Below are 20,438 nucleotides of genomic sequence, written 5' to 3'. Positions count from 1 at the left end.
ACACAGAGATCTTACAGCTTTTGTTTCAATAAATTGTAGTCATGTCCCAGATAAAAAACTCAAAAGAATAGTTGGATCCAAATTGTTTTTGGCAGATGGAGTAGGTTAAAGGTTACTTGCTCAGATGGCCAGAGATTTTACTCAATTTTATTTTTATGCTGTAAGGATCCTTTTAGAACTGGTTTTGAAGTCATCTTTGTGTTTTAGAAGCTCCTGCATACCAGTCAAACAGAGCATTCCATTTATCTATGGAGGTTTGGGATCCTCTTTAAGGGTGTTTCTTAAGGTGGACTCACCTAAAGAAAGGTTCCCTCAGTGACCACTGCAGTTCACCTGTTTGTGGAGGAAGGGCGGAGAGCCTGGTCCAGGGACGAGGTGGAACCTGTTTGCCTCTGGATTCCCTAACATGCCTGAGCTATGAGGGCCTTAGTTTCTGACAGTTGTTCCAAATCACCGGGAATCACGTGTTTCCTCCCTGTGAACAGGAGGGGTGACTTACCCAGAAGTTTCCACAAAGGGAAATAGAAACCAGAGAGCAGCGCAGGGACAGGAAGCAAGTGCACAAGAAGCTGGGAGAGCTTGGAGCCCAGAGAGACTTAGCTTCCAGCCTCTAGGAGTGGGGAGGTGGGGAGGGAGGGCTCTGGGTGGGAGGGGACTCTGAGGGTCCCAGAGCTCTGGGAGCCTCACTTGCATTCCACTCCTGATACTGTGAAAGGTCAGAGGCTCACAACAGCCAAAGGCAGACAGTGGATCATGCAGCTTATTGTGCACACACTCCAATAGCAGTTTGCAAGCTGGCATGTGGAGTGAGGCTCGGGGGCAGCTTCTCTGGTGAGACATCCGTGACTGTGTCTTCTTCCCGGGGATTGGTCACGATGCTAGCATGATCTCCAGTGATCGGGAACTGGCCAGCGGTTACCTCATACCAGTCTTGGGAAAACACTTCACGTGTTGCTCATGATGTCCAGAGGCCCCACCAAGGGATGACCCAGGTCCAGTCAGTCTTGCAAAATAAATAAGCCAAATTGAGTTTTGCCTGCATGACTAAACTGGTGCCATCTGCTCAGGGGAACTTCAAGGCTGGGTGCCGGCTGTCCTGCATCTTAACAAAAGTTTTCTACCAGTTTTTCTCTTAGATTTTACCATTTGGAGCATGATGCTTGACAGCTGTTTTATTTTTCATTTAACAGTAATTATATTTATGTATTTTTCCCCCTAGCATACGTTAAAGTATGATTTTGCAACTCCAAGTACCCAGCAACTCTGTGGGTCTCCTTTTTTCATTCTGTTTTGTTGTTTCTGCCTGTTTTTTGTCTCCTTGTGGGCCAGTTTGTAAGTGTGCACATATGTGTATCAGCAGATTACATTTTTAAAATTGTTTGAAATAGTCTGGAGTCTGGGATGATATTCGTAGGGAAGATTGATTGATGCTTGCTCCTGCCAGACACCTGAGGGAGTGGGCAGTTAGTGCTTCCCCCAGCGCCGTGTTCGGAGTGCAGATGAGTTACAGGCACACCGCAGTTCTTAGCCTGCCTTCCTACCATCTCCTGGTCACCACAGCCTAGGTTCACAGCCTCCCCTTGTGTGCTGGTCCCTGATCATCCTGGGCTTCTGGTCTTCAGCTCCTTGCAGAGCTGTCAGCCTTTGCCACCCCTTGCTCTCAGGGATACGAGTCGTTCCATATGTGGGGTTTACCTCCCCAGATCCTGCCATTGTGAGTGCAACAGTCGTGTCCTTCGATGCCTTCAAACTGTGCATTCCAAATCTTGTCGTGGAAGTCTTCAGTCATATTCAGAACTTTAATGGTTAAGGGAACCTGTCTGACGCTCCTCCAGGGATGTCTCCCTGGCTCCGATAGCTTCCTGGCTTCTTATACCTCCAGGTGTTCCAGGCTGCTCCTCTAGGTCCTGAACCTGACCTGGAAGTAACTTGTTTCTTTTCTTTCTTTCTTTCTTTTTTTTTCTTAAGTATTTTATTTATTTATTCATGAGAGACACCAAGAGAGAGGCAGAGACACAGGCAGAGAGAGAAGCAGGGAACACGATGTGGGACTCGATCCCAGGACTCCAGGATCACGCCCTAGGCCGGAGGCAGGTGCTCAACTGCTGAGCCACCCAGATGCCCCTGGAAGTAACCATTTCTGTAAGAAACCCTGGTTCCTGATAGTAATTGCTTTCAGATTTTGTTTTGATTTTCTAGCTTTCAGAGGAGTGTTCTCAGTGACTAGTCCTCCCTACCAGGAGTTGTCCATTCTTTACCTGGTGCTTGCAGGTGACCTTTAAAGGTTTCAGAGTTGCTTATTGCCAGTGGTTTAGACAGGGTTAGTTGTGTTGTGGTCCTTTTGGCAGTCTGCTGAAACCTGTGGATACTTTCTGGCAGTGTTTCTGAATACAGTAGAGAAAATAAAAGGGACCATAAAAGAAGTCAGTTATATTTAAATGGTTATAAAAATACAAAAAATTTAATGGTACTATGACTTTAAGTACAGGATGGTATTGTTAATATATGCATCATTAAAGTTTTATATTTTAAGATACTTGAATGATGGCTTTTTGACACTCATAAAAAAGTAAATTGAGGTGGTCTTTGCCTTTTCTTCCTTCACATATTGGTCAACAGGTATTCAGTGAGAAGGAACTAGAGAGCAGTGCAGACCTGTGTGGTGCCTGCAGCACAGCCTCCAACACCAGCTTCTCGGGTGAGGTCACACGTCCCTGACCACATAGCTGCCCTCACTGCAGACTTCAGCCCAGGCTTGGGGGCCCCCAACCTCCTGCAGTTATGACCAGCCAGCTATAAATGTGAGGGTTCCCACGGCCCCCTTAGATTTGAGGATTTACTGGAACGTCTTGCACTATGCAGGCATCCCTCACCTTAGTGGGTTCACGTCATCGTGCTGGGCAGATACTGTGTTCTTTACAGGGTGAGGGTTTATGGCAGCTCTGTCAAGCATGCAGCACCGTTTTTCCAACAGTCTTTGCTCACTTTTTGTGTTTGTGTTCTGTTTTTGTGATTCTTGCAGTATTGCAAATTTTTTCATTATTTGTTATAGTGATCTGATCAGTGATTATGACTTGCTGAAAGCTCAGATGATGGTTAGTTTCTAGCAATAAACTTTCCAAATTAAGGTGGTATTTTTTTTAGTCTTAATTCTGTTGCATACTAAATGGACTACAGTAGAGTATGAACATAGCATTTTTATGCACTGGGAAACAAAAAATTCACTTGACTTGCAGTGGTCTGGAACCCAAATGTGCAGGATCCGAGGTATATATCTACTTGCAGAAAAGGATCCAAATCTTAACAATCCTAAGAGGAAATACACACACACAAGACGAGGTCTGTGAGGGTCCAGATGAGAAGCTTGCAGTGATCTTCCGTGGAGTTGGGAGCATTGCTGACCGGGGAGCCCACTTCAACTCTGTGTCCAGTTTCTTTTGGGTTCCATTATGTGAGCATGATTGATGGATCATTGGCCGTCAGGTTGAATTGAACATCTAGCAGTAGGGCTGCCATCATGGGATTCAGAGCCTCAGTCCTCCAGGCCCATGGTTGGTCTTTCTGGTGTGACCAACCCCATTCTGAGACATCTTGTGAGCACAAATCATCTAGGGGCCACCATGAATCATAGAGACTCCCGTCACTCTAGAAGCTCCAAGGATTTAGAGGGATTCTCCCTGGAATTTGGACCAGGGCTGGCCAGGTCTTTGTCTAACACTATCACCAGTTCTGTTTTCACACTTGGAGGACTGCTGACCCAACAGCTGGTCTGCTCTGGTCCAGTCTGTTCTGCAGCACGTGACATCATTTAAAAGTATTAATGAGCTAAAAAGTGACTTTGGTATCTATAACACATTCAGTGGGATGGAAATACTGTTTCCCATTGAAGAAGTCAGAGTTCCTAGTAACACTGGGGTTTGTTGTATACATTCATGGTGGAGGGAGATGCTGTCTTTTAGAGGAAGGTTAGGAAAATGAAGACAGGTTTTCCCCATCTAGATTTGGCTCCCATGCATTAGGTCCGTGGTTCAGAGCTCCATATTAGGACATGGTATTTAGATGTGTAGGGATTTTGGCTGTTCAGTAATTTTGCTCATACTGGTATATGAGAGTGTGGGGCTCTGGAGGCCTTCAGATACCCACTTGGCATTCTAGCTGAACACTGGGTGTGCAACAGCCTTCATTTTCATCCTGAGGTTTGGGTCAAAGGGACAGCCTGTACTAGAAGCCTCTGTAATGTGGTCTTTAGGTGCCATCCATTGAACTTTTCTTTCTTTCCTTTATTTTTTAAAGATTTATTTTAGAGTGAGCACAAGTGAACAGGGGAAGGGCAAAGGAAGAGAGAGAATCCTCAAGGAGAGGATTCTGTGCTGAGTGTGGAGCCCAGTGTGGGGCTTGATCTCACAACCTTGAGATCACGACCTGAGCTGAAGTCAAGGGCCAGCTTCCCGAATGACTGAGCAACCCAGGTGCCCCTCCATTGGACTTTCTAGTACATTTTAGGAAGTAAATTTTTCCTTTCCTTTTCTTTTTCCTTTTCCCTTTCCTTTCCTCTTTTTTTGTTTTTTTTTTAAGATTATTCATGAGAGATACATAGAGGCAGAGACACAGGGAGAGAGAGAAGCAGGCTCCCTCAGGGGAGCCTGATGTGGGACTCCATCCTGGGACCCTGGGATCACGACCTGAGCCAAAGGCAGATGCTTCACCCACTGAGCCACCCAGGCCTCCTCCACCTAGACTTCGTAAATGAAATTTTCTATACACATAAAAGTTGAAACTGTAGTTGAGTTATATCCATATGCCCTACATTGAGATTCTTTTGCTAATATTTTGCTACATTAATTTTTTTTGAGCCCTTTGAAAGCTTGCATGGTAAATTGCAGACGTCACAACACTTCTTAGGGATGTTTTTCCCTATAATATTTTAACTAAAAAGGTTATTTAATATTTAGGCCCTGTTGAGATTATAGCTGTATGTCAGTTTTTACGTGTTCGTGGTAATACGCATTCCTCCCACCCATGTGGAATCCTCTGTGACAGTAGCTTTAAGACAACTTGGGGGCAGCTCAGACTTCAACTCACCCTGGTGTATTTTGGCCACTAGTGCTCCCCTGTGCTTTTCCAGTAGTGGTCTGGGTATCGAGACCTTTTTGAGACTTAACATCTTTGCTTAAACAGTTGAGGAGATTTCTTTTTATGAACAGCACGGCTTGATGGTAGCAGCTGGGAGCAAATACTTTGATAATGTAACTTCTTGTATTTATTCTTTTTTGTCTGAAATGTTGAAACACTCATTTTTTATGCTTTCTGGAAATAGGATTTAGTGGCATTGAATTTTGTGGCACACTCTTCCTTTATGGGAACAATCTATATGTTTATTGTTAAAATAGGAAATTATCTAAGCAGTGCTCCTTGCAGTCTGTGTGATCATGTGCAAGCTGCTTTAGCTTCTGTGCTGCAGTGTGGTCACTGTCTGTGCCTCCTGGTGGCTGTGAGGTGCCTGAGCAGATGCACACACAGCAGTGTGTGGACGCACAGTGTGTGCCTTGGGACATATTTTTTCTGTGAAACTGTTTGTGAGAATGTTGTCCCCATTATTACGGAGAGAGGATTTTGAGTTTGAAAACTAAATTAATGACACATTTTAAAGATTGTTTAGCAAGATTGCAAACCTGGATAGTTGGCCTTATTTTAGCAAAGATGGATTTAGCAAAGGAAAATCCAGGATCCTTTCTTCCTCAGCTTTTTATTCTGAAAAATTTCAAATTGAAGTAAGAGTTCAAAGAATAGCATTGGTACGCATCACTTAGATTTGAGAATTGGTACTATGTTATTTTCATTTTCTTCTGTGTATTTCATTTTCTTTCCTGAACCATTTGAAATTCATTTTCAGACCTTATGGGAGTCTGCCTCTGAAATCTCCATGTGTGTTTCCTGAGAATGACTGTGCAACCCCAGCGTCACAAGTGTGTGCAGGGGGCCGTCAGTAATGCCCGAGTGTCCATCAGATTCTCCACTCCAGCCTGCACATCACGGCTCCTGTAGTCCAGGCTGGAGCTGTATGTGGCTGTCTAGCAGAGTGGGGCCTGCTTGCCTTGTAGACACTTGCGTGTGGCTTCTGTGTCACCCAAGTTCACCGTAAACTGGGGCTGAGGTCCAGAGGCTTGAGGAAGGGTTTCTGACAATGTCGTGTGAGCAGTGGTGCCCCTGGAGGCTGTTGGGGGATGCCCAGCTCATGTGAGGGGCACTGGCTTGAGTGGCCTTGCAGCTGAAAGCCACCTGGCCCTGTGGCGCTGTGGCACCCTTCCCCTTGTGGCGGCCACAGCATTGGGCCTCTCCAGACCTAGGACTGCCTTTCTGTGGCCTGGGACAGCATTTTCTGTAATACTTGGAAAAAAACTTTTAGAATTCCCATTCTCCTAGAAATAAGGGGTTTTTACTCTGTCACCATTTAAAGTTCTTAAAAATAATTTTTTTGTTTTGTTGACTAAATTAACCACTTAATAGAGTAACTCAAGGGAAAGTTTATTAAGGTAAAAAAATAAAATAAAAATTTTTTGAACAAATTAAATTTGTCTCTTTCCAGACAGAAGAGTGAGATTTGTTTTAGGAGAGATTTTCGAAGCATTCTGTGGCAGCTGTTGGAACAGAGCAAAGCCAGGGGCGCGAGGCGGCGCCGGGTAGTGTTCTCACTCAGGCTCTCCTTTCTTTCTGGACTCGCAGGCGTCTGGGTAGATGAGGTAGTTGGGATATTGACTGTGTCTCAAAAAACGGGGAAAACCTACCTGGATCTAAAATTTTGCACTCTTAGCTTATTCAGAAAGCTCCTTGCAGCCTTCCCCACAATGGCTCTCTCACCTCGGGCATTGCACTGTTTTGAAGTAGAACAGGGGTGACAGGTTCATCCCGGTGATCTGTGCAGTAGGGAATGTCACCGGGAGACCCTGAGTGTGCTCAGGAGAGGGGTGGGCACTTCAGGACCCCAGGAAGCTGGGTTTCTCATGGTGCAGAGCAGATTTACTCACCAGGGAGGATACATTGGTATTTGTATAGATGAAAACCTGCCTCAGTCTTCGGGTAGCTCCGTGAAGGGGTGGATGTTCTCTGGTTGGGGGATGGTGCATCGTTTGTCAAGTACCACTGAGGATGCTCTGGCGGTAAGGGGGAGCCAGTAGGGGAGGCAGGAGAGAGCTGACGTCGCCCTCGGGGTCGGAGGTGTGAGGGTGGGTTGTCCTCTCTCATGCAGGGCTGTCCCCCTGGCAGGTGGCCACGTGCTTGCCTGCTTGCTCCATTGGTTGTCCATACCTGGTGGCATGAGCCGTGGGCACTGGAGGCTTTGCCACCAAGGGTACAGGACAAGAGGGGTGAGAAAATGGAGGCAAGCAGGGGAGTAGCTTTCATGGGTGATATCCGAGGAGTTGGAGCAGTTGCAGGGGGCAGGTTGGCCCCGATGATGCCCACGAACTGTGGGACAGTGCTGAGGCCCCGGCGCACCAGGGAAGTGTGGGGTAGAGCATCCATGCAAGGGGAGGGGGACGATCAGAGGTGGTTTGAGATGAGGTCCTTGCGGTGAGGATTCCAGAGCTCTCGTAGGCTTGGTGGTCAGAAGGTGTGAGCTGTGACCCTGGAGCTTGGGGTGGGGGCAGCAGTCTTGAAAGGAGGGTGTCAGAGACCTGGGGGCAGACTGCAGGAGTGCATCGTTCTGAGGGCATGGTGAACGTGGTGGCACGGCGGAGGGGATTGGGCATGGGGGCCTCGGGCGACCCCAGGCCCAGGCGGCAGGCTGGCATGTACGATATTCCCGCGCTGTGGCCTGGTGGCCCTGTGGGTGGCAGATGGGGAGCTGTGGGCAGGAGTGGCCGCTTGTGGCCTTCTAGAGGGTGGGGGCATTGTGTAGGATGCTGGAGTGGCTGCTGGAGTGGCTGCGGGTGGACCTGGGAGATGGGTGGCAGCCTCTGCGGGGGCTCCCCAGGCCTTGGATGGTGAGGCTGCAAGCCCTAGAACCTCAAGGGGGAAGAGCCAAGTCCTGAAGAGGTGCTGCTCCTGCGCGGCATGTTCTCACTTAGGTGTGTGCTGCCTCCTTTGCTCCTGAGCCCCAGTGGGGGGCCATAATCGCTGAGTGAGTTCTAACATCTGGTCATTTTTAAGTCTGCCTTGAATATGGAAAAGTTTAATATAGTTAAGAATTTTCATCCGTTAAATGGATTCTTCTCTCCTGATTAATGCTTAATGATTAATAAGGCTTTTTAATCATTTTATTCTGTTACATTTTTGTCTCGAAAATTAATTCAGCACTGCCTTCAGTTCTTGAACCTGTGAACACGTGGCCGTGGTTGCATGAAGACTAACCCCACGAGGCCCAGGGTAGTGCTGTGCATCTGTGAGATACGCAGGGGGCGTTGTCTCCACATATGTGTTACTCTGGATGCAGCGGGAATCAGATTTACCTTAAGGGATAAACTGCTTCCCTAAGATGACCAACTTTTGCATGGGTACAGGAGTTGCTGCTCTTCCCTCTGGTTTCTGGAAGCTCGGGAGTAGATAGGGCACTTGAGTCCTGTTGGCTGTGCTCCTCTCTCTGACCTGCAGGCCCCCTTCCTCTGAGGGAGAACCCTGTTCACTGCCACCCCGGTGCTTTCCCTTTATGGCTGTGGCGGCAGGATGGGTCTTGGGCTGAGTGCAGAAGGCAGATGCAGTGTGGGCGATCCCACGGCCTCCGTGGGTGGTGCAGCCCCTGGTGCCCAGGTCTGAGGAAGTCAGGCTAATTGCTTCTGGGCAGAGCACTTTGTGGCTGATGTGTTTAAAATTTTACGTTAGTTGGTGGCTCACTCGGGTAGTTTTGCTTTTGTGATGCTCTAGTAACGAACCATTACTTCACTGTTTTACAGAGTCCTTATGATTTCACATGTTTTTGCTGAACTTGTAAAAAAGGCACTTGGATGATGGATTAACAGGAACATTGAGATTCTGTGAAAAGTTTCAAATCGGAGAGTATCCACTTTTCACCCTAGTCCAGCAGCTGTGCTGCTCACTTAAATACAGATGAATGAAGACCCCATTCGGGAAGACACCTGGCCAGCGGTCCAGAGCGGATGCAGGTAGGCGGCCCCTGCCTTCGTTACTACGTGTGGAACATGAACATCCAGGAGTCTCTCACATGGCTCCTACTGGTTGGCTGTTCTTAAAACTTTGTGCTTTCCAGGGTTCCAGGCACATACATGGGAAATAATAGGTCCCTTTTTTGAAAGGCAGGGAGCATGTTAATATTTTTTTCTGTGGTCTTTCACCTTCTGGTAAATACAGATGTCTGCTAAATACAGCAAGTGAATTATAAATACTTATCTCATGGGATTATAAAATGAAGGATTTATCATTTCTTTTTGAAAGAAATGAAAGTGATTTGACTAGAACAGTATGAGTGTTAGGCTATTTAGTGATTTTAAGGAAAAAAGCTTTTGTATGTTTATTTGAAATAATTTATTGGGATGAAATGGGTGGAAATGAGACAAATATTTACTAGACACGAACTCTTGTGGCACACAGCTACTACAACAAGATAGAAGGTTAGACTTTGCATCATCTTTACTCACCCCAGAAGCAAAGGTAAAATCTTACAGGCTTACATTCTGGAATAGGTAAGTGATATTTCCTTTAGGCCTTAAGTTCTTCTCCAGTAATACATTTGAATGTTGAAAAAAGTCTGTCATAACATTTTAAGATTCTATGATAAATGAGAGAATTCTGCTGGTAAAATAATACTACAGAAATGGTTGCTGTTTGATTTAGAACTCTTTCTTACATTTATTTGGAACTCCTTTTTAGAAGATCCACAAGGATTAAGATTTTTAAGTTCCCCTTGTCTCTTCTTTATTTTAGCTCTTCTTTTGTGAAGATAATATTGATTTCAGTGTTCAGGATTTGTCAGTAAGATATGTTGGGCCAGAGATGACAGACTGAAGTGTAAGCCATCTGTGACTACGTTATCTTATCCTGGCCCTCTCAGCCACATAGACATGGGCACGCTGCACATCTTCTCAAGCCTTTGTTTTTGTCACTTAAGTGGGGGTGTGCTGTGGTATGGACCTGCTGAGGTTATTGGGAGAAGCGGGATGGGCGGGGTGGGGCTTAGTTGGGTGCCTGGTGCATTAATAGCTGTCCTACAGAAAGCATTGTTATTTATGATCATACTATTTACAATAAAATATTTTAAATTTTATCTTGTTGATTGCAAAAAGCTGTCAAGTTTTTTTTTTTATTAGTGAAACCTCCCATGTTTGTCATTTGAAATAGTGATTAATTTTCCAGGGTTCTTTTTATGCACACCATTTCAAATTCAGCAGTCCCGTTTCTTTCTTTCTTTCTTTCTTTCTTTCTTTCTTTCTTCCTTTCTTCCTTTCTTCCTTTCTTCCTTTCTTCCTTTCTTCCTTTCTTCCTTTCTTCCTTTCTTCCTTTCTTCCTTTCTTCCTTTCTTTCTTCCTTTCTTTCTTCCTTTCTTTCTGAAGCTGAGTGCAGAAGGTGCACTCAGCTTTCTTTCTTTTCTTTCTTTCTTTTCTTTCTTTCTTTTCTTTCTTTCTCCCATTTTCTTCATTGATTTTAAGTCCTTTTGGTCAGGAGAGCGAGCAAATTACACTGATTATGTCCCATGGTATAAATGCCTGAAGGATCTAAACCAAGTGATGCTGTTGCTCTTAAGGGAGAGATTGTTCATACAGCCAGTACTTTTGTTTGATCTTAGATTTTCTTTTTCCTGGACATTTCTAAGAGCACCTGGCATACGGCTAAAGACAAAGCAGGTACTCTTGTAAGTTCTCGTCGGCCCGTTGTTTGATACTTCAGTGTGAGATCATGGAGTCCCTTGTTTCCCACTGTTGTGTGACAGATCGTATTTTGGAAAGATTGCTGACCCCTTGATCAGTATTGTTTATAAAATTGTCTTAAATCATTCTTCCAATTTACATAGACCAGGGTTTTGTTGCTTTTAAATCCCTATGTCAGTTATGAATGTGCCCATTTACAAATAAAAAAAATTCACCCAAAAGGGAGGTGTCTTTTTTTCGTGGAGCAAGAAGCCTGGGTAGGCATTCCAGGATTGGTACAGTGGCTCAGCTATGCCTGTAGGCGGATTCCATCTCAGCTTACAGTGGAGGGACCTTTCTTTTCCTCTCTGGGCCTCTTGGGGCTGGACTAACACAAAGCCCGCCCCCCCCCCCCCCCCCCCCAAGATAGGCACAGCTGTGAGGCTCTCCTCATGGAGCCTGGGGCCCTGGGACTCATACTGACTGGCCGACTTGCTGCATAGCCAATAGCCAGGCCAGGCACTAGGGAGGGAGCGTGTACCATGCTTGATGGGAGAAGGGTGAGGAATTTGAGGCCATGCCTTAAATGTGCCACCGTGGTAAGTAGATCAGTAGGCAGTCCCTAGTACTGGGTTCTATGGTTGACATGGAGCGTGGGTGATCAATAAAAACTTGAAAAACAAATGTTTGCATGCTCTTGCTCTTTATATATTTAGTTCAACATATTAGGAATTTTTTTTAATTTCTATTTTAATTTTTTGAAAGATTTTATTTATTTATTTGACAGAGAGAGAACCAGAGAGCACAAGTTGTGGGGGGAACAGCAGAGGGAATAGAAGAGGCAGGCTCCCTGCTCAGCAAGTGCTCGATAGTGCTTGATCCCAGATCCCAGCATCATGACCTGAGCCGAAGGCTCAACCAACTGAGCCACCCAGGCGCCCCAGGAATTTCTATTTTAAAATAACTTAGGTTTATCTATATAATTATGTTGGAATTAAATTGGTTACTAAGATAGTAATTTATATACACTTAAAGACAGGCACCAAATCCTATTATATGGTACAATGTTTTTCATGTGTTTTTTTCCTAGAGTTAGTCTCCATTTTTACTACTTTATCCAAGGTTGCAGTTTTTCCCTTTTCAGGATATACTTGAATCATACAGATAGGTACAAGGAACAGTAATACATACCCATGTGTCTAATACTGAGATTTAGCAACTACTTTTGCTGTGTTTAGTTAAAATATTTTTAAAACTTTGGTTTTAAAATTAATAAAAATTAATAAAAATTCATTGTTGAAAAAGTTAAGTTAGTGTCAAAAGACTTACAACAAAAAGCAGGCACTCTGTCCCTTCTGATGTTTACCTTTACCATTTGTAAATAATATGAGTAGGTAAATTTCTCTTGAATCTGACAGTGCTGAACCAAGTAAGGCAATGAGATGACTTTCTTTTTTTCTTTTTTTGGTACATTTTTTTTCTTGGAGTTTTAGCGATTTCTTGTTTTTTTCTATTTGCTTAAATTTCTTTGCAACTTGAAGTCTCTTAAATACTCCCAACAGCTTTATAGAACTGTCAGTATAATATGCCACATGGCCGACGCCATAGACAGCCCATTTGTCCGTGCTTCCTTTGGAACTCTTCTCCCGTTTTCCGGCCTGTCATGTGAGCTGCGTCCTCTAGCCCCACGGCTGTGCTGTCATTCTTGGAACGTCTGTTTCCTGTCTGCAGCTGGGTTCTCCTCATTTCTGGTTGCTGTGCCCTTCCTGTTTTTGGTGTGTATGCTTGCCTAGGTACAGAGTCAAGAAGCTTCCAGAGCAGACAGTGAGTGAATTCATGGTTAAAGTGACAAGTGGAGGGGCACCTGTCAGTGGTTGAGCATCTGCCCTTCGGCTCGGTCCTGGGATCAAGTCCCACATCGGGCTCCCTGCTCAGCTAAGAGTCTGCTTCTGCCTTTCCCTCTGCCCTTCCCTCGCTCATGCTCTTTCTCTGGCTCTGTCTTTCAAATAAATTTTTAAGAAACCTTTAAAATGACAAGTGGAATGTGTAGTTGGTCATATTCTCTACTTTTCTGCCTATGTAAAATGGTCTCTAATAGACTTTTCTGAAAGTGCACCTAGGTGAGGTTCTTTCTGAGACCTCACATCAACATTGTCTTCTTTCTCTCCTGCCCAGTCTTTGGTCGGGCCAAAGGTCTAGGTCGAAAATCACTGTTGCTTCAGAATCTCCGGGCATTGTTGCCCTCCTTGTCTCTGAGACCCCACCATTGCTGTTGGGGAATTGGATGCTGTTTCTGAACCTGTGTGTGTGTGTCCAGGGGTTTCTCCCTCTCCTCTGAAAACCTCTGGGCTGGATTTTTCCTTTGCTTGAGAATGTATGACAGTGCGTGTCTCTGTGGGCCTTTCTGACTCGGTGCTTGGGCTTTCCGTGTCATGTCTGTCCCCCTGTGGGGGGAGTTCTGTGTTACTTCTTTTATGTGCTCATTTCCTCTTCTCTGGAATGCATGATGCTGGGACCTCTGCTTCTGAGGCTGGGCTTTCTATTTTTTTCCCTAAACCTCTCCAATTATTCATTTCCATTTTCTCATTCTTAGGAAGTTTACTGACTTTATTTTCCAACCTTTAAAAATGATTTCAGTGAGCATTTTAAGTTTCTATGAGCTCCTTTTTTGTTCTCCTATAATTTCATTGATGCAAGTATTCTGTGGCTGTAAATTGTAATTTTAAAAAGACTTTTTTGAATTAGCCTGGCCTGTTAGGAGTGTCTTTGTATCTATTTGCTTTTTAGTCTGTTTTGTTTGGAGGTTTTCCTCAAATTTCCTGAGCTCCAAGGTGGATCCTTTAGCAAGGCACAAAAAAGTTAGTTGGAAGCTGTGTGTATAAGTGGTGCTTGGTGGCCTTCAGTTACATTATTGGGGCCTCCCAGTGTCAATATTTGGGGGTGTTTTCTCTATAGATAGGTTTTTAGATTTCCTGACAGTTTAAGGAGAGAATATTGATCAACCCTCAGATACCCTGATTTCTCCTCTGTAGTCCTGTACCTTTACATCTGTTGAAGCCTTGCCACCAGAGACCACTTCTTGTCACATGAAACTGGGCTTACTAGATTTATTCAGCAGCAGGGAGAGTGCCCTTGACAGCCTCAGCCTCCCAGGGAGATTTCACAAGATGCAGAGCTGTTCCCAGGGAGGACTGTGTGAGTTGGTAGAGTTGGAGACACTGAATGTGATGTGGATGAGATTGGTGAGGATTCCTAATTTAAACAAGGTGCTGGAACAGAAAGGGTTTTTATCTTTGGGAAATCTGAGTCCACTCGAAATTTACAGCTAGTAAAAGGCCTGTCTGGTAGCTGTTGCAGCTTCAGCTCCAGACCACCATGATAACGCAGATATCGCAGTACTATGTGTCAGATGAATTTCTTGGTTTCTCGGTGTGTATATGAGTTATGTGTATGCTCTACTGCAGTCTACTGTGTGCAGTAGTGTTATGTCTGTTTTTCTTATTTATCCATTTTAGAGAGAGTGCATGAGGAGGGGGAAAGGACAGGCAGAGAGAGGAGGAGAATCACACAGACTCCCCACTGACTATTGAGCCCGATGCAGGGCTGATCCCACCACCCTGGGATCGTGACCTGAGCTGAAACCGAGTCAGATGCTCCACTGAGCCACCCAGGCCCCCCTCCCCCACCGCCCTTTTTAAGTAAACTCCATGCCCAGTGTAAGACTTGAACTCACAGCCCAGAGACTGACTTACATGCTCTACAGACTGACCCAGCCAGCTGCCCTGATAGCGTTATGTCTACAAAACAGTGTACATACCTTAATTTTAAAAAGTCAAGTCCTAAAAAATGCTAACCATCTGAACTTTCAGCAAGTCTTAAGCACTGATCACAGAACACTGTAATAAATATTGTAATAATGAAAAGATTTGGAATATTCTGAGAATTACCAAAATGTGACACAGAGACACGAAGGGAGCAAATGCTGTTGGAAAAATGACGCTGACTTGCTCCATGCAGGGTTGCCACAAACCTTCGGTTTGTAAAAAGCACAGTATCTGCAAAGCACAGTAAAGTGAGGCTCAATAAGAGGCGTGAGTGTTTTTGGAACATCCATCCCTAAATGAGCTTCTGTTAAAGCAGTTTGAGTGAATGTAGTTTTTCTTAGGTGTCACAGTTTAGTACAGTTTCAATAACTTTTCTGAGTCTACTAGAACAGTTTATTTTGTAAATTATGCCTCTGTTTGTTTTCACATTTCAATCATCAAATAGATGTAGCACCTAGTAAAGGATCTTGTTCTGTTTTCTTTTGGACAATCTGTGATCAAGTGACTGATGCCACCCTGACACCAGGGCGCCTCTGTTACTTGTCCCCTGCATGGTGTGTGCTGATGACACTCCTCAGCAGTATGAGAGTGCCTCCTTACCGCTCTTCACAGCTCGGGCATTCCCACTCATTTGTTCGGAGGCCACTTAGTTGGACATCAAGGTTCTTTCTGCTCTTCCTTATTAGACGTGATGACTACAATAAATAGGCTTGTCTGTTTGTCCTGCCAGTGTGTTGTCATTGGGATAGCTTTCCAGAGAGAGAAGGACTCAGATCTTAAATGCATATGCAATTCTGTAAGGTATTTGTGGACTTTGTACCATTTTGTCCTCTTAGGCAGTCGAAGCAAGTCTCCCCCAGACTTGGTGCTGTAGTGTGTTGTCAGAAGGGTGAGGAAGGAATCTCTACTTTCATGTATGAGGTGAATATCACATCCTGTAGGGCCTTCCCTTTTCTGTTTTGTTTTTTCTTTTTTCTTTAAATTCAATTTGCCAACACGTAGTATAACATCAAGTGCCCTCCTCGGTGCCCGGCACCCAGTTACCCCATCCCCCACCTCTCTCCCTTCCCTTTTCTGTTCTTATCTCCCCTGATTTTCTTCTACTTTTAGAAGCTCTTTTAAAGTCAGTTACTAACCTTTGTGATAGGAGTTATTTCTTAACCCTTGCCGCTGTGTGGCGCTGGCTCCTTGGAGAGGACTTTGCTTAAGTCCCTGGCCTCTTGTTCCCATCTACGTGGGTCTCAGCCTCCGTCACAGAAGCCATGCTGGACTTCTGCACTCCTAGCTTATGTCTGTGGTTACTTTGTGAATCTTTTCTTTCCTGTTTTCTGAAGAATATCCTCCAGTGACTTCCAGAGATTTGTGGGAGATGTAACTTTTGAGGCCACATGTGAACATAAGGTATGGAAGTCTGGGTTCAAAGTCCTTTTGCCTCCATTTTGTGGGTATTGCTTTCTGGTTGATGATGAAAGAGTATGTCTGGTACCTCTTTATTTTTTTAAAAAAGACTTTTTAAAAAGGACTTTATTTTTCTTAAAGCAGTTTTAACTGCCCAGCAAAATTGAGCGGAATATATGTTTTTCATATACTCCTGGTGCCCTCTCCCTTGGCCTCACCTACTAGCAGTATCTCCCAGCTGATAGTACATTGGTTACAGCTGATGCAACTACAGTGCTATGTCATGATCACCCAGAGTCCATTGTTACCTTAAGGTTCACTCTCGGTGCTGTATATTCTGTGGGGTTTTGACAAATGTATAATCACTCACATCCACCTTTCTGGTATCATTCAGAGTAGTTTTACTTCCTAAAAAATCCTCCTATTTTCCAGCTATTCATTTCTCTCTCCCCCTAAGCCCTAGCCGCCACTGACCTTTTACTGTATCCATAGATCTGCCTTTCCCAGGATGTCATAGAGTTGGAATTCTGTGTAGCCTTTTCAGATTGGCTTCTTTTCACTTAGCAGTATGCACTTAGGGTTTTCCATGTCTTTCTATGACTTGATAGCTTGTCTTTTTCAGTAGTGAGTAATACTCCGTTTGTGGACGTACCATGGTGTATTTATCCAGTCACCCACTAAAGGATGTCTTGGATGCTTCCAAGTTTAGGGAATTCTTTTTTTTATTTTTTTTTATTTTTTATTTATGATAGTCACAGAGAGAGAGAGAGAGAGAGGCAGAGACACAGGCAGAGGGAGAAGCAGGCTCCATGCACCGGGAGCCTGATGTGGGATTCGATCCCAGGTCTCCAGGATCGCGCCCTGGGCCAAAGGCAGGCACTAAACCGTTGCGCCACCCAGGGATCCCAAGTTTAGGGAATTCTAAATAAAGCTGCTGTACACATCCATCGGCAGGTTTTTGTGTGGACATGTTTCCAGCTTCTTTGGGTACATATCAAGGACCATAATTGCTAGATCACATGGTAAGAGTATGGTTTGTAAGAAGCCACCAAACTGTCTTCCAGTGCGGCTGCACCAGTCTGCCTTCTTTCCTCCATGAATGCAAGTTCCTGTTGCTGTACATCCTCTCCAGTGCTTGATGTTGGTGTTTTGGATTTTGGCCATTCTATTAGATGTGTAGTGGTATCACATTGTTTTTAGTTTGCATTTCCCTCATGACATATGATGTATAGACCATCTTTTCATATAAGTTTTTTTGCCATCTCTGTTTTTTAGTGTTAAGCTCTTTGGGCCATGTTTAATCAGGTGGCTTTCTTATTGTTGAATTTTAAGAATTCTTTGTATATTTTGGATAACAGTCTACATCAGTTTTCTTCTGATTGTCTTGTCATTTTCTTGATAGTGTCTTTCACAGAGCAGCAGTTTTTTAATATTAATGAAATCCAATTTCATTATAATTCATAATCTTATTAATTTCTTTCATAAATTAGGCCATTGGTGTATTATCTAAAAAGTCATCAACATAACCAAGGTCATTTGGATTTTTTCCAATGTTAACTTTTAGGAGTTTTACAGTTTTTCACTCTGCATTTAGGTCTGTGATCCATTTTGCATTAATTTTTGTGAAGCATGTAAGATCTGTGTCTAAATTCATTTTTTTGCACACGATGTCTAAGTTGTTCCAGCATCATTTATTTAAAAAGACTGTCTTTTTGGGACACCTGGGCGGCTCAGTGGTTGAGCATCTGCCTTTGGCTCAGGGCATTGATCCCAGGGTCCTGGGATTGAGTCCTGTGTCAGGCTCCTGTGCAGGGAGCCTGCTTCTTCCTCTGCCTCTTTCTGTGTCTTTCATGAATAAAGTCTTTTTTTAAAAAAAGACTGTCTTTTCTGTATCGTACTGTTGTATTGCCTTTGCTCCTTGTCAAAGATCAGTTGACCATATGTGGGTCTTTTTCAGGGTTTTCTGTTTGATCTATTTGTCTATTCTTTAGCAGGTACCATGCTGTTTTGATTAGTGTAGTTTTTATAATATGTCTTAAAGTCAAGTACTGTCAGTCCTCTTTGTTCTCCTCCTTCAGTATTGTGTATGCTGTTTGGATCTTCTTCTCCCTATAAGCTTTAGAACTAGTTTATTGATAGCCACAAAATAACTCGCTAGGATTTGTGTTGGGATTGCCTTGAATCTATAGATCAAGTTGGGAAGAACTGACATCTTGACAATATTGAGTCTTTCTGTTGCTGAATATGGAGTATCTTTCCTTTTTTTTTTTTTTTTTTAGTATCTTTCCATTTAGATAGTTCTTTGATTTCTTTCACCACTTTTATAGTTTTCCTCGTATCTATCTTGTATATAGGGTCTGTAGTTACGTCTCCTCTTTGATTTCTCATGTTAGTAATTTGTTCTCTCTTCTTGTTACCCTGTTTAGAGATTTATCAGTTTTGATCTTTTCAAAGAATGAACTTTTGATATTATTGATTTCTTGTTTAAAATATTATTGGTTTCTGTTATAATTTTTATAATATCTTTTGCTTGTATTTAATATGGTTTCCTCTTTTAGTTTTTTAAGATGGAAGCTTAGATTTTTTATTTTAGATCTTTCCTTTTTTCTAATACGTGTATTCAGTGCTATAAATTTCTTTCCGAAAAAATAAATAAATAAATAAATAAATTTCTTTCCGTGCACTGTTTTCCCTGCATCCCACAAATTTTGTAAATCGTATTTTCATTTTCATTTAGTTCAAAACATTTTTAAGTTTGTCTTGTGATTTCTTCTTTGAACTTTGTATTTACATGTGTGTTTAATCTTTGAGTATTTGGGGATTTTCCAGCTACTTTTCTCTTATTGAATTTATTTTGATTTTATTGTTTTTGAGCAGTTTTAGGATTTCTGTTCTTTTAAATGTGTTAAGATTTGTTTTATGATCTGGAATGAATGCTTCATGGGAGCTTGCAAAGAATGTATATTCTGCTGTTGTTGGTCTGTTGATGTCCATCACATCCATTTGATTTGTGGTAGTGTTGGGTTTGACTGTCCTCACTGATTTTCTGCCTGCTGGGTCTGCCCATTTTTGATAGAGGGGTATTGAAGCATCAAGTATGATAGTGGTTTCCTCAGTTTCTCTTCGTAGTTCTGACAGTTTGCCTCATGTGGTTTGATGTGCTGTTGTTAGGTGCACACATGTTAGGGATTGTCCTATCTTCCTAGAGGATTGATTGCTTTATCATAATCTCTCTCTTTTTCCTTGATGACTTTTCTTGCTCTGGAATCTCTCTGAAATTAATGTAGCTACTCTCGCTTCTCTGATCAGTGTTAGCATGGTATATCTTTTTCCTTCTCTCTACTTTTAATCTAAATATGTCTTTATATTTAAAGTGGATTTATTGTGGAGAGTATATAGTATGGTCTTGTTTTTTGTTCCACATTGGCAGTCTTGGTCTTTTAATTGGTGTACTTAGACATACTTAAGGTGACTATTGGATTAATATGCTATATTTGTTTTGTTCTTTTATTTTTTAAGAGACTGTCTTATAGTTTGCAGGATACATTTATAACTAATCCAATTCACTTACAGGTAAGCTACTATAATAAGTACTTGTTAGTATTCTGAAAAAAATGTTAACCAGTTCTAGTAAGAAGAATAAAAACAAAAGGTTTTGTTTTACCTTCACTGATTCCATCTCTAATGATCTTTCTACACATTTGAGTTTCTCAGTTGTATCATTTTTTCTTCTCTCTAAATAATTTCTGTTAACATTTCTTGTAGCTCAGGTGTCTTGGCAACAAATTCTCTTAACTTTTGCTTGTTTGAGCAGGTCATCATCAGCTCCACTCTTGAAGGGTAGCAGAATATAAAATTGCAGGTTTTTAATTTTATCCCAGCACTTGAGGTCTCTCAATCTGCTCTATGTGGGCTTTCTGAGGAGTCATTGGATGTGATTCTTGCTCCTTTCCTCCACGCGTAAGATGTTTTTTCTCTGGCTTTATCAGGAGTTTTTCTGTGTCCTTGATTTGCGGTGGTGTGAATATGACGCACTTCTCTGTGGTTTCGGGGCACTTATCCTGCCTGGTCTTCTCTGGGTTAGTGTCTGACATCAGTTTGGGGAAATAGTCACTTCATTTACCTCTCGTATTCCCCTTGTATTGTGTTACTTCTTTGAAGTTGTCCCAAGGTGCTTGGATATTCTGATTTATTTTTTCCTGTCTTGGTCTTTTTCTCTTAGCTTTTCAGGTTTGGGGGTTTCTGTTGGCATGTCCAGAAGCTCCAGGATTCTTCCTCAGCCCCGATCAGTGATTGCTGGGTTCATATTGGCTGCGTTTCTCACTGCTCCTGGTCCTTGCCCTCGGGCTTTCTTCCTTTTCTCCCTTCCACTCTCCCCTGCCTTGTATGGTTTTAATCAAGCACTTTCCATGATGCCACT

General features: G+C 43.2%; 1 protein-coding gene across 6 annotated transcripts in view; it reads left to right on the top strand.

Moving 5' to 3' along the window:
* The window catches only part of SPIN1 (spindlin 1), a 74,958-nt gene that overhangs the window by 28,616 nt on the left and 25,904 nt on the right, over positions 1 to 20,438 (top strand). For 5 of the 6 annotated variants that reach the window (XM_038527329.1, XM_038527332.1, XM_038527331.1 and 2 more), the window contains one exon: positions 8,889 to 9,098. The exons of the other annotated variant lie outside the window; for it this stretch is intronic. In XM_038527329.1, the coding sequence (XP_038383257.1) occupies positions 9,047 to 9,098 (52 nt within the window). In that variant the 5' untranslated portion in view covers positions 8,889 to 9,046. The remainder of the gene's footprint in view (positions 1 to 8,888; positions 9,099 to 20,438) is intronic. 6 annotated transcript variants of the gene reach the window in all.

This window comes from Canis lupus, chromosome 1 (genome assembly GCF_011100685.1).
Source record: "Canis lupus familiaris isolate Mischka breed German Shepherd chromosome 1, alternate assembly UU_Cfam_GSD_1.0, whole genome shotgun sequence".
Taxonomy (NCBI): Eukaryota; Metazoa; Chordata; class Mammalia; order Carnivora; family Canidae; genus Canis; species Canis lupus.
The sequence above is the reverse complement of the archived record's forward strand: the minus strand, read 5'-3'. Positions and strand labels throughout refer to the sequence as shown.